Source organism: Delphinapterus leucas, chromosome 14 (assembly GCF_059928025.1).
Source record: "Delphinapterus leucas isolate spDelLeu-1000000601 "Yukka" chromosome 14, BTC_Dleu_Yukka2, whole genome shotgun sequence".
Taxonomy (NCBI): domain Eukaryota; kingdom Metazoa; phylum Chordata; class Mammalia; order Artiodactyla; family Monodontidae; genus Delphinapterus; species Delphinapterus leucas.
The window spans coordinates 19,527,789-19,539,981 of NC_143142.1; the positions used below are offsets into that span (position 1 = coordinate 19,527,789).

Consider the following 12,193-nt stretch of genomic DNA (forward strand, 5'->3'; position numbering starts at 1 on the left):
CTGCTCCTGAGCTTTTAGGCTCCCAAGTTCTCTGACAGAGACACCCCCTCCTAACTGCTAGGTGAGCCGTTGTGGAACTGGGCGAGGGGCCATGAACTCCACCTCCCCCACCCCATCCTCCAGATGGTCCCTGCCTCGTGGGGTTTGTCGGGTAGAGCTCTTGTATCCTATGCCTGCATCTGCCCTTTGTGCCCACAGCTCCGCCAACTGGAAATGCAGCTGGAGCAAGAATATGAGGAGAAGCAGATGGTCCTCCGTGAGAAGCAGGACTTAGAAGGCTTGATTGGAACCCTCTGCGATCAGGTAAGAGGGAGACACCAGTAGGCATTTGGGAAGCGCATTCCCTGCCTCTGGGGGCCCTGTTAGAGAGCTGATTCGTGGGGAGACCAGCTGGAGGGGTCTTAGGACCAGCCCAGGTAGACCTTTCAGCTGGCCTCCACCTGCTCCTCCCAGGCGCCTTCTTCTCCACCAATTCTGCCTCTGCCCTCACTCACTGCCTCTTCAGAGGGGACCTTCCGTGGGGGGAGTCTTCACACAGCAGGGTTCTTGGAAGGACCCTGGAGAGTAAAGAGAGTGGGCCCAGCCGCACATGACAGACGAGGTCGCCTTGCCTTCAGCCGCTGTCGGGGTGAGAGTATAGACAGCCTTTGCTTTGACGGGGTGACTGTGAATGGCTGCTGTGCTCAGAGCTGGCCTCGTGAGAATAAACTTTTGCTGAAGGCAGAGTCAGGCCAGTGACGCTTTAGACCCTTAGCTGGGCCACTTCTGTCTCCTTGGCTTTGCGTGATCTAATGAACTGCTCTGAGCTGCTGGAGAGCAGAGCCTTGTGGGGTTTTGCCGTCGTCGCTGTAGACCAGGGTTGTCAGCTGCAGCACTGCAGACGTTTTGAGCTGCATCATTCTTTGTTGTTGGCGGCCGCGGTTGGGGGGGGCGGGGCGCTGGGGGGAGGTGGCGCTGTCTCATTGTAGGCTGTTGAGCAGCATCGCTGGCCTCCACCTCCTAAATGCCAGAAGCATCTCCCTCAGTTGTGACAATCAGCAGTGTCTACGGACGTTACCACATGTTCCTCCAGGACACAATCAACCTCCCTCTTTACAGGAACCACTGCTGTGAAGGAAGCAGCCAGCAGCGCCCAGAGCCAGCTCCCCGTATCAGAGTTGGGGGGAATCGCTCCTCCATGAAACCCCGACATTGGAGAGGAGTGCTGGTGGCTTCCATGGTTTCTTTTTAAATATCATAGGAGTGTTTTTTAATGTATCTGCTTAACTTGTGTTCATTATCTTTTAATTAGTAACGATCTTGCTGTCAATAACCTTCCCACAGTGATTCCTCTTGTTCACAGGGAAATGTGGGCCCTCTCCAAATGGTCATCCAGGGCAGCCAGGCTTCGAACAAATAGGTGCTCACTATGTTTTGTTTTGTTTTTTTAAATTGAGTAAATGAGTGAATTCTAGAGCGGGACCCCTACAGCCGTGAGAGTGAGAGTCGGAAGCTGAGGACATCAGTGGGAGAACTACATGATCTTCCTTCTTCGGGTTTTCTGGATTTTCAGCCAAGCAAACTGGGGCCACTGAGTGCAGAGCCACTGAGGCTCCTCTCCCTTTGGCATCAGCACGAGAGAGAACACCCCAGGATTTGATTCTAGAATGATACTTGGAAATCGCTGGGAGAAGGTTGCCTTCTATCCAGCATGGTCTGTTTAAGAAAACAAAGGAATTAATCCAGTAAAGAAAGGTTTTTATAAATATTGCTAAAATTTTAAGTTTCACATGCAAGGAGAAGGTAAGTTTAAGTGAATGAGAAGCTAATTTTGTGTTAGTCACCAAGCTGGAGCCTTTGAATAACGTCACATTGGATACTTTTAAATGTTTTAGTAAGACATTTGCCAAACACATGGGAAAGTAGAACAGACAGTGTAATTGATGCTTGTGCATCAAGAGGACGGGGTTCACATAAATTAACATTTTGCCGCATCAGATTCAGATGTTTTTAAGGAAGCAAAGCATTTCAAAAACAGTTGGTGGCCCCTTGGTTTCTGTTCCTCATCTCCCATCCCTTTATCCTTCCATCTTTTTGTCCTTCGCTCCCAGAGGGGACCGTTCTCCTGAGGTTGGAGGCTTTAATTCCCCTGCGTGTGTATTTGAACTTTAACTGTATACAGTACGTGCGATTCTGCCTTTACTTCTACTGCTCCCCTTCTGTACTCTGTTTTTGCTGTTTTTGAGATTCCTCCATGATAATACATGTAGCTCTAATCTGTTCTTTTTTAACTGCTACACAGTATTCATTTTCTCTAATCCTACTCTTCTGTTGGATATTTAGCTGTTTCCATTCTAGGACGCAGAGCTACAGTGCATATTCTTATACATGTCTCCCTGTGCACGTGGAAAAGAGATTCTCCAGGGTATGGATCTAGAAGAGGAATTGCTGGCTGTTAGGAATGTACCATTTTGGAATTATTAGATGTTGCCCAGATTGTTCCTCAAAGTGATTGTGGCGGTTTACATTGTCACCAGCAGTTTTTTCTTTGCTACCACACATCCCCCCCCCGACACGTGGCACTGTCAGACATTTAAAGATCTTTACCTGTTACTGAGTGTTAAGTTGTACTGCTTGTCCCTCATGACTAGTGAAGTTGTGCATTTTTCACGTTTATTATGGTTTTCTCTTATGTGCGTTGCCTGTTTATAGTGTTTTGTCTTCACCTTTTTTTTCTATTCATTATTCACGATCCTTATCCAAGATGCTAATCCACTTTTGGTTGTATATTGTGCAAATATCTCCTACTCTATGGATAATCGTTTCACTTTGTTTATAATGTTTTTTACTTAATAAAAAGTGTTTTTTATATAGTCATATTCATCAGTTATGGTTGATTCTTTTAAGATTTCTTTCCTTAACAGAGTTCATGAAGATATTTCACCATATTTCTGAAAATTTCTAAAGTTTTGAGCATTTTTAGGCCTTTAACCCACCTGGATTTTATTTTATTTTATTTTTTAATTAATTAGTTAATTTTTTTTTGGCTGCGTTGGGTCTTCGTTGCTGCACGCAGGCTTTCACTAGTTGTGGTGAGCGGGGGCTACTTTTCGTTGCGGTGCACGGGCTTCTCATTGTGGTGGCTTCTCTTGTTGCGGAGCATGGACTCCAGGCACACGGGCTCTAGAGTGCAGGCTCAGTAGTTGTGGCGCGTGGGCTTAGTTGCTCCGCATCATGTGGGATCTTCCTGGACCAGGGCTCGAACCCGTGTGCCCTGCACTGGCAGGCGGACCCCCAACCACTGTGCCACCAAGGAAGTCCCACCTAGATTTTATTTTGGTATGTGTGAGGTAGGAATCTATATTTTCCCGATATAGACCACCTTTGTTTTATTTCGTGAGTAATTTTTTCTACAATTTCCATATATGTATGGCTGTGTTTTGGGGCTACCCATTTTGTTTAATTGGTTTATTCTTCAGTTCCTGCACCATGTGGTCTTAATGGCTGGGTTTGATAACTTGTAAACAGCTTATCTTTCTCATCTCTAAAATTGTCTTATCTATTTTCGATCCTTTAATCTTCTTATTGAGATTCCATAACAAAGCCTGGTGGGGATTTTCAAATGCATTGGTTTGTAAGTTAGTTGGGAACAAGTGACATATTTTTTTAGTATTGAAGTATTGCAATCATGAGCATGCTGTGTTTCTTCATATATCTATGGCTTTCATAAATATATTTTATTTTTATTATAAATTAATACCTTATAATAATAACAAGTATTTATTTTATTGTATATTTTATTATTTTTTTCCATATAAGTCTTGAGCTTTTCTGTTAGATTTACTTCTAGGAATCTTGTAGTTTCTGTGCCTCTCATAAATAGAACATTTTTGTATACTTCTATTAATTATAGTGGTACATGGGGATATACTTTGCTTATAATTGTGTTATAGTTTTCTCTTATATATTTTGAGGTTATTTTTTTTTAGGTGCATTTAAGTTTATTATTGTTTTATTTCCTTGGCACATTGTACATTGTTCTTTTCTAATTGTTGTATGGTGTCCCTTTTTTCTCTGTGAATTATTTTTGCCTTATTTTATTTTGTGCGATTTCTTTTAGTTTGCCCGCAAGACCTTTTTTATCTCTTTGTGTTTAACCTTTCTCTGTGTGTATGTCCCTTAAACAGATGGATACTTTTTAATGCAATATTTTAGTCTCTTACTTTTCATTGGAGAATTTAGTTCATTTACATTTATATAATGACTGATATATTTGAAATTATTTCTATTCTTTTGTGTTTAATTTTGTTGGTTTATTGCCCCCTTTCTTTGCTTCTTCCTTTATTCCTTTCCTGCTTTGGGGTAGATTGATAATGTCTTCTATGATCTCTTTTGTTCTATCAGATACTATCAGTTCCTTCATATAAATGAAACAAGTGAGGCTCAAAAGGTAAAGCACATTGCCCAAGATCATATAGGTTGTTAGTGGCCTACGTGAATTCGAAGTGAGGTCTATCAGTATATTATTTGAAAACCTGTATTTTTTTAGATTAAATCTAACACCATGCTGCTTAAAAAGTGATTAAGGTTTAGTTAACTAGAATTATCCTTTTCTGGACCATCTTTTTTCCTAACGTTATCAGGCAATCCAGATCTGCCATTAATTTGCTGTGCAACCTTTAGCTACATAATGTTCTCTCTCTAAGCCTCAATTTCCCCATCTGTAAAGTGGCTTGATTACCCCTAATAACATTTTTAGATCATTTGTTAAAAGTGCTTAGAGAGTTCTTTGATGACAGACATTGAACAACTGCCCCAAACAATCTACCCTTAATGATAAATGGTGAAACAATCCAGGTTGGAACAGTTTCCCACAACAACACTAAACATCATTTGGTTTTATTGGTTAATTATTCACTAGCTTTATCTAAATTTGAATCTTTGTGCTGCAAAATGTAAACTTGCAGAATGACATTTATTTCCCATTAACCTAATGAGTTTTGGGTTTTTTTTTTTCCCCTCCTCTTGCGTAGCAATTTATTGTGAAGGGGAGGATGACTTGGTCTGAGGTTTTGTTGTGAATTTGTTTGCAGTGATCCCTCTGGAAAGGAGATGGTGCCAGCATTTTCAGGGTCTTTCTGGCAGCAAGGATGGGGTCATCCTGAATGTCCCTGATGCTGACCTGCCCCACACTTAGGATGTGTGCAGAGCACGAGCAGATACAAAAATGAGGAAGGTGCAAAAGCATGTTGCTTGAGTGTAATCATGGCAAAGAATCTGGGCTCTCAAGTTAAGATGTCCCGGCTCACATTTCACCAGGCACTCTGGTACAGTGGTTAGAGACTTGAATTCTACTACTGAGCTGCCTGGGTTCCAGTCCCTGGGTAGCCACTTAGGAGCAGTGTGGCCTTGAGCTGATCACTTACCCTCTCTGTTTTATCGGTTGTGCCTCCATTTCCCTATGACAGTACATACTGAAGAGCTGCACACAGCTCACAAGACGTGAGCTGGCCCCAGGGAACTTCTCTCATTCTGTGACTTGCCCCATCCCTGTGTTTTATACCCTCATGCTAATCACCCAGAACCGCATATTCAGGATGGTTTCTCAGCTGTGTCCCTTCCTGAACCTCACCTAACTAGCTCCTGCTTACTTGAGACTGTGTCTGGTCCCATCCCAGCCTAGGCTGGGATGCTCCTCTGTGCCTTCATAACACCCTTTTTTTTTTTAAATTGAAGCGCAAAACTTAACCTCTTTTATTGTATATTTTACTAAAATTACGTCTTTGCAGTCAGAAAAGTTGGGTTCATATCCTAACTCTGCCACTTATGATTAGCTGTGTGATCTTGGGCAAACTGCTTCACTTTTGTAAGCCTCAGTTTCATCATCCATAAAATGGGAATCATAATACTTCACACCCCATAGATTCACCGTGCGGACTCCATGTGTTCATACCCGTAAAGCATTTAGAACAGTGTCTGACACTTAGCAAACCCAAAGTGTAAGCTATTACTATTTTAATAAAGGCAATAATAATAATGGCATTTTAAAGAGACTACCACAGGTGTAAAATGCAGTAATATGTGACAAAGGGCCTGGCACCATGCCCAGTCCTCAGCTCCTCAGCTCAGGAGGAGATATATACACACACACAACACCTCAGCATTTTAAACTTAACAAAGCAATAAATCTGAGAACTAAGAGGCTATATTCTAAGAACCAACTCATTTTTCAAAGAATTCAGAACTGGCAGTAGAATAATAACACAAAGTCTACAGGAATACATTCCAGGTCATCAGACAGTACTCATAATCTTTTATATTTGTAAAGCATTTGACAGCATACAAAGTACTTTTCGATCCATTATCACATCTGATCCTTGTCTTATCTCAGTATGGAGGTTAGAGATTTTTTTTTTTTTTTTTAACCTCTTCCTTTATAGACGAGGAAACTCAGTTTCTGAGAGGTGGCATGACTCAGCCTCAGTCCCACCACCAGCAAGTGGTGAGCCAGGGTTTCAAGCCTGGGCCACCTCATTCTAAATCCCAAGTTCTTTCTAGAATATTCCAGGGTATTCTGAGCATCCAGGAATTGGTTGCACTTGGTGTGGAGGCACAGATGTCCAGGGGTGTAGAAACTGGGTTCCATGGATGACACACCTGCACCCCATTTTCTTGAAAACTCCCCATCTGACGAGTGGTGCCATGTTCCTTCCTCGGGTCTCCTGCAGAGAAAGGGGCTGTTAGTTTCTTTCAGAGACATTAACCCCAATGCTTTTGAAGTAGGTGTTCTGTTTCTAGGGGAGACCATGGGCTGTCAGGGTTTCATCGGGCCCCTACCTGATTCTGCACCTCCCTTGGTTTGTCTCAGCCTGTACTGTTGGCCACTGGGAGTTGTTAACGAACCTAATTCGCCCTCCCCGTGCCAAGTCCAGGCTGCGGCTTCTTCAGGAGCCACGTGACTACTGTCTTGGAGGACAGGATCCTGGGGGAGGGACTTCTGGGCAAGGTTCCTCTGCAGAAAATGGCCTGTCTTTATACTAGCAAAAGAGACCTGCTCAAGGGACAGAAAAGCTTGGTTTAGACCTTCAAAAGCAGCACAGGTATTTCTAATACCATTTACTGATGTGTAACATACATGCAGGGAAGCACACCTTATCCCACCTGTACTGCTCATTGAATTTGCATCAGCTCTTAAAGCCGGCACCCAGATTAACACCACAAACAAGCCCCCACTCCTGTATTACCCAGTCACTGCCCCTCCAGGGTAACTGCTGTCCTGACTTCCGTCAGCAGAGGGCCTCGCCTGACATGTAAGCTCTTGCAAGGTGATGGCTGTGGTAGAGATTATGAGACAGAATAACTTTGCGTCCTTACAGGCTGTGATAACAGTCATGACAGTGGCTCAGATTTGTTGTGCCTTTACTACGAGTCATGCTGTGGGCTAAGCACCTGTTTAATTTCCACAGCAGCCCGGTGTGGTTGCTGCCTTTCTTTTTTTTTTTTTTAACATCTTTATTAGAGTATAATTGCTTTACAATGGTGTGTTAGTTTCTGCTTTATAACGAAGTGAATCAGTTATACATATACATATGTTCCCATATCTCTTCCCTCTTGTGTCTCCCTCCCTCCCACCCTCCCTATCCCACCACTCCAGGTGGTCACAAAGCACCGAGCTGATCTTCCTGCGCTATGCGGCTGCTTCCCACTAGCTATCTATTTTACGTTTGGTAGTGTATATATGTCCATGCCACTCTCTCGCTTTGTCACAGCTTACCCTTCCCCCTCCCTGTATCCTCAAGTCCGTTCTCCAGTAGGTCTGTGTCCTTATTCCTGTCTTACCCCTAGGTTCTTCATGACTTCTTTTTTTCTTAAATTCCATGTATATGTGTTAGCATACGGTATTTGTTTTTCTCCCTCTGGCTTACTTCATTCTGTATGACAGACTCCAGGTCCATCCACCTCACTACAAATAACTCAATTTCGTTTCTTTTTATGGCTGACTAATATTCCATTGTATAGATGTGCCACATCTTCTTTATCCATTCATCTGTCGATGGACACTTAGGTTGCTTCCATGTCCTGGCTATTGTAAATAGAGCTGCAGTGAACATTTTGGTACATGACTCTTTTTGAATTATGGTTTTCTCAGGGTATATGCCCAGTAGTGGGATTGCTGGGTCGTATGGCAGTTCTATTTTTAGTTTTTTGGGGAACCTCCATACTGTTCTCCATAGTGGCTGTATCAATTCACATTCCCACCAGCAGTGCAAGAGTGTTCCCTTTTCTCCACACCCTCTCCAGCATTTATTGTTTGTAGATTTTTTGATGATGGCCATTCTGACCGGTGTGAGATGATATCTCATTGTAGTTTTGATTTGCATTTCTCTAATGATTAATGATGTTGAGCATTCTTTCATGTGTTTGTTGGCAGTCTGTATATCTTCTTTGGAGAAATGTCTATTTAGCTCTTCTGCCCATTTTTGGACTGGGTTGTTTTTTTGATATTGAGCTGCATGAGCTGCTTATAAATTTTGGAGATTAATCCTTTGTCAGTTGCTTCATTTGCAAATATTTTCTCCCATTCTGAGGGTTGTCTTTTGGTCTTGTTTATGGTTTCCTTTGCTGTGCAAAAGCTTTTAAGTTTCATTAGTTTCCATTTGTTTATTTTTGTTTTTATTTCCATTTCTCTAGGAGGTGGGTCAAAAAGGATCTTGCTGTGATTTGTCATAGAGTGTTCTGCCTATGTTTTCCTCTAAGAGTTTGATACTGTCTGGCCTTACATTTAGGTCTCTAATCCATTGTGAGTTTATTGTTGTGTGTGATGTTAGGGAGTGTTCTAGTTTCATTCTTTTACATGTAGTTGTCCAGTTTTCCCAGCACCACTTATTGAAGAGGCTGTCTCTGCTCCACTGATTATTCTTGCCTCCTTTGTCAAAGATAATGCTGCCATTCTTGTTTTGCCAATGAGGAGGCTGAGGCTTGGGGAGGAGAAAGGTCTTGTCCAAGGTCACACAGTGTGAGTGGTGGAGGCACGATTTGAACTCAGGGAGCCAGGTTCCAGAGGACTTGGACCCTGGCCACTACTTTGTCATCTTAGCTCACGAGAGCCTTCCCTTGGCTTCCAGATCGGCCATCGGGACTTTGATGTGGAGAAGCGTCTTCGGAGGGACCTCAGAAGGACTCATGCACTATTGTCAGACGTGCAGCTCCTGCTGGGGACCATGGAGGACAGCAAGACGTCAGTTAGCAAGGAGGAGCTGGAGAAAGTGCAAAGCCAGGTGGGTGTCACAGGGTCCTCTCAGAACCCCATGGGGAGGATGCTGCGGCCAGCAGGGGGAGAATGGTTCTCCCACCCAGATGGGCGTGGCCACAGCCCGGATGTCTGACTGTCACAGACCTGCGGGGAGGTGGAGGGCATTGCGGGGCTGGATGGTTCACATGGATATGGTAGATGAGGAAGGGGGTTTATAAATGACTTAGGAGTCCTGTTCCCTTCTTTAGGGCTGAGGCAGAGTGAGTTTGAGTCCTTGGGCAGATCAGGGCCCTGGGGCAGAATGGCTGCGTGCAGCATGCCCGCGTGCCTGTGTGCGTGCGTGCGCGCCTGTGTGCGTCCCCGCGTGCCTGTGTGCGTGCGTGCGCACGTGGTGACCAGCGGGGCTGGATGTGAAACAGATAGTGCAGATCCTGCATGAGGATCAGCATCTCCATTGACGAGAGGTGACTCACCCAGAGTCCCACAGCTAGAGGGTGGCAGAGTCGGGACTCAAACCCAGGTCCTCAGGCCCCACCATCCCTGGCTGCCTCAGATAAGAACGGGAGGCGGATGAGAGGTGAGGCCAGGAGGGAGCTGAGCACCTCAGGAGACATGATGGGCTCAGACTGTCCTGGTTTAGTGCTAAAAGTCCCATGTCCCAGGCGAGCCCTCAGCCCCAGGGACACCAGGACAGTTGGTCACTCATTTCATGGCCATGTCAGAACATTAGAATCACTTGTACTTGAATGTGTCCCCTCCCTCAGTCCTCGTGGTACCCCTGGGGGAGAGCGAATGATATTGTGCCCATTTAACAGATGGGAAAGTTCTGTCCACAGGTGGGAAGCAATGCACCCAAGGTAACGCAGCAGGTAGGTGGCAGGGTTGGGATTCAAATCCAGGGCTCGTGATTCTAACTGCAGAATCTGGGAGCTCTTTTGCCTCACCCTGCGTCTTCCTGTCTGTCTGACCGACCAGGTGGATGGAGGACCCTGAGCCTCCTCTGTCAGGCAGTCAGGATGTCTGAGCACTCAGCCACCACTCAGGCATCTTGGGTTCATGCGGCCCCCTTGGCAGGAGGCCCTGTATTCTGCCTGCCTTTCATCAAAATATTCCTGATGCCATCCAAGTCTTCCTCTCTCCATAGGTGAACGTTCTTGAAAAGGAACCACAGTGGTTTTGTTTGTTCCTCTTTTCATTTTTCTTTTTTTATTATTCATGAGAAATCTCCCTCTGCAGGGTTAAAATGTGTGTTCTTGGAAAATAGTGGTATTTAGTGAAGGCGCCTTGAGCTGAATCAAAGAGCTTCATTCTTTTGAAAGTCCTTCTTCCCCATCTCTGCATCCGGTTCCTATCAAAGAGAATTCACAGCCTTGGCTTTCTGTTGCTGTTGTCATGGAAATTGTTATAAGGATGGGATCCTGTGGACCAGAGGTCAGGGTACAGTTGCTTTGGCTCCCAGCACGCGTGTCCCGCCTGCCAGAGTCAGAGCTAATCAAATAAAGTAGCGATGACATTGGGCATTGCTGTCTCTCCTCTCCCATGTACGGTATTTGTCCTTTACCTGAAGCCTTCAGGGACAGGGGCAGGGAGAGCAGACGGGAGGGGGAAGGGAGAGGGAGCTAACTGCCGCCGGCTGGGCCTTCATTGCTGGCCCTGGCGCTGGACTGTTCCACGCATTCCTTCGCTCAGTATCTGTGCGGCATCTGCTGAGGGTCAGTGGTGTGCAGGTCCTCTCCCTCAGGTGATGTGCCAGGTCTAAGTGTGTTACGGTCGGTCAGGCAGGCGTGGTCCTCTCCCTCAGGTGATGTGCCAGCTCTAAGTGTGTTACGGTCGGTCAGGCAGGCGTGGTCCTCTCCCTCAGGTGATGTGCCAGCTCTAAGTGTGTTACGGTCGGTCAGGCGTGGTCCTCTCCCTCAGGTGATGTGCTAGCTCTAAGTGTGTTACGGTCGGTCAGGCGTGGTCCTCTCCCTCAGGTGATGTGCTAGCTCTAAGTGTGTTACGGTCGGTCAGGCGTGGTCCTCTCCCTCAGGTGATGTGCTAGCTCTAAGTGTGTTACGGTCGGTCAGGCAGGCGTGGTCCTCTCCCTCAGGTGATGTGCTAGCTCTAAGTGTGTTACGGTCGGTCAGGCGTGGTCCTCTCCCTCAGGTGATGTGCCAGGTCTAAGTGTGTTACGGTCGGTCAGGCAGGCGTGGTCCTCTCCCTCAGGTGATGTGCCAGGTCTAAGTGTGTTACGGTCGGTCAGGCAGGCGTGGTCCTCTCCCTCAGGTGATGTGCCAGGTCTAAGTGTGTTACGGTCGGTCAGGCGTGGTCCTCTCCCTCAGGTGATGTGCTAGGTCTAAGTGTGTTACGGTCGGTCAGGCAGGCGTGGTCCTCTCCCTCAGGTGGTGTGCCAGGTCTAAGTGTGTTACGGTCGGTCAGGCAGGCGTGGTCCTCTCCCTCAGGTGGTGTGCCAGGTCTAAGTGTGTTACGGTCGGTCAGGCAGGCGTGGTCCTCTCCCTCAGGTGATGTGCTAGCTCTAAGTGTGTTACGGTCGGTCAGGCAGGCGTGGTCCTCTCCCTCAGGTGATGTGCCAGCTCTAAGTGTGTTACAGTCGGTCAGGCAGGCATGGTCCTCTCCCTTTGAAACCGACGCCTGCTGGAAAAGAGGACAAGCACACAATGTTACAAACAAACAAATATCCCACACCTTAATTCAGGTAGTAAAGGAAATAAGTGGGGTTATTATAAATAATAAAGGGAATAGGGAATTGCAAGGGGTCTCATTTAGCTTGGGTGGTCAGCTAACCTCCCCTGGGAGAAGGAGAAGCAGGCAGAGACCAGAACGTGCGGGGCCTGGGAGGTTTGGATTTTATTCCCGGGGGTGATGAGAAGCCGTCGGGACGTTTTGAGCAGAGCGTGACATAATCGGATTCAGAGGATCACTCCTCTGTGTGGGGAAGGGATTGAGGAGGGATGAGTGCAT

At 46.0% G+C, this 12,193-nt stretch overlaps 1 protein-coding gene across 3 annotated transcripts in view; it reads left to right on the plus strand.

Moving 5' to 3' along the window:
- Nucleotides 1-12,193, plus strand: part of MYO18B (myosin XVIIIB) — a 232,527-nt gene that overhangs the window by 127,120 nt on the left and 93,214 nt on the right. For all 3 annotated transcript variants that reach the window (XM_089894624.1, XM_089894623.1, XM_089894622.1), the window contains 2 exons: nt 199-303; nt 9,105-9,257. In XM_089894624.1, the coding sequence (XP_089750750.1) occupies nt 199-303; nt 9,105-9,257 (258 nt within the window). The remainder of the gene's footprint in view (nt 1-198; nt 304-9,104; nt 9,258-12,193) is intronic.